General features: G+C 68.9%; 1 protein-coding gene across 1 annotated transcript in view; it reads right to left on the reverse strand.

The window, feature by feature from the left end:
- Window positions 1–363, reverse strand: part of KDSR (3-ketodihydrosphingosine reductase) — a 52,521-nt gene extending 52,158 nt beyond the window's left edge. The window contains exon 1 of the mRNA XM_019521743.1: window positions 206–363. Coding sequence (XP_019377288.1) covers window positions 206–316 — 111 coding nt within the window. The 5' untranslated portion in view covers window positions 317–363. The remainder of the gene's footprint in view (window positions 1–205) is intronic.
- Between the last annotated feature and the right edge of the window lie 500 nt (window positions 364–863).

The following is an 863-nucleotide window of genomic DNA, read 5'->3' on the forward strand; positions in this document are numbered from 1 at the left end:
CCCCCCAGTCACCCCAGAACCCCACACACATCATCACGGCCCACCCCCCGCGCGAATGGAACACTCCGCGCCCCCCCTCTCCTCACATACGTCACCGCAACCCCCTACCCCCAGCCAATGGAACACTCCGCGCACCCCTCCCCTCTCACATACGTCATCGCGAACGGTTACACCCCAGTAAGACCCCCTCCCAACCCCCGCTCACCACGACATGGGCGCCGGGCAGCTTGAGCGGCTTGGGGCTGATGAGCGGCGACACCATGTAGAGCAGCAGCACGAAGGCCACGAGCAGCGCGGCCGCCAGCAGCAGCAGCATAGCGCGGGCGGGGCGGGGCGGTGCCGGCGCCCGGGGCAGGTAGCTCGCGGTGACAGTGGGTCCACGCCCGCAGAGCGGCACAGGCGACTGGCAGGGGCTGGCCACGGCCCGGGGAAAGGGCAAAGGGAAGGGAGGGAGGGATAGCAGTGCCGCTGCCTCCCAATTGGTCCGCGGCGCGCGGACGAGCGAAGCCATTGGTCGGCCGTGCCTGGAGGCGGGCCCGTGCGGGGATTGGCCGGCGCCGTGGCAGGTGCCCGCCGATTGGCCCGCAGGCGTGTTTACAGCTGTGCTGGAGAGGGGAGCGCCAAGCGGGGCCGCTCAACTGCGCGGCGGGGAAGGGGTCGCCCCCTAGCGGGGAGCGTCGAGACAGAGTTATCCCACACACACGGTAAGGGCTGTAGCATCCAGGTCCGTCTAGGACACAGGCGTGCAGCCTCCCTCCGCCACAACCTGCACATTTTTCTTCCACGTAAAAAGAAGCTAGAAGCTTCACCGAGAGGCGGGCGGGGGGACAGTCAGTCTCAGATTCCCCGCCCCCCCCCCCCCC

This window comes from Gavialis gangeticus, unplaced genomic scaffold, assembly GCF_001723915.1.
Source record: "Gavialis gangeticus isolate Ggan-Ray unplaced genomic scaffold, GavGan_comp1, whole genome shotgun sequence".
Classification (NCBI taxonomy): domain Eukaryota; kingdom Metazoa; phylum Chordata; order Crocodylia; family Gavialidae; genus Gavialis; species Gavialis gangeticus.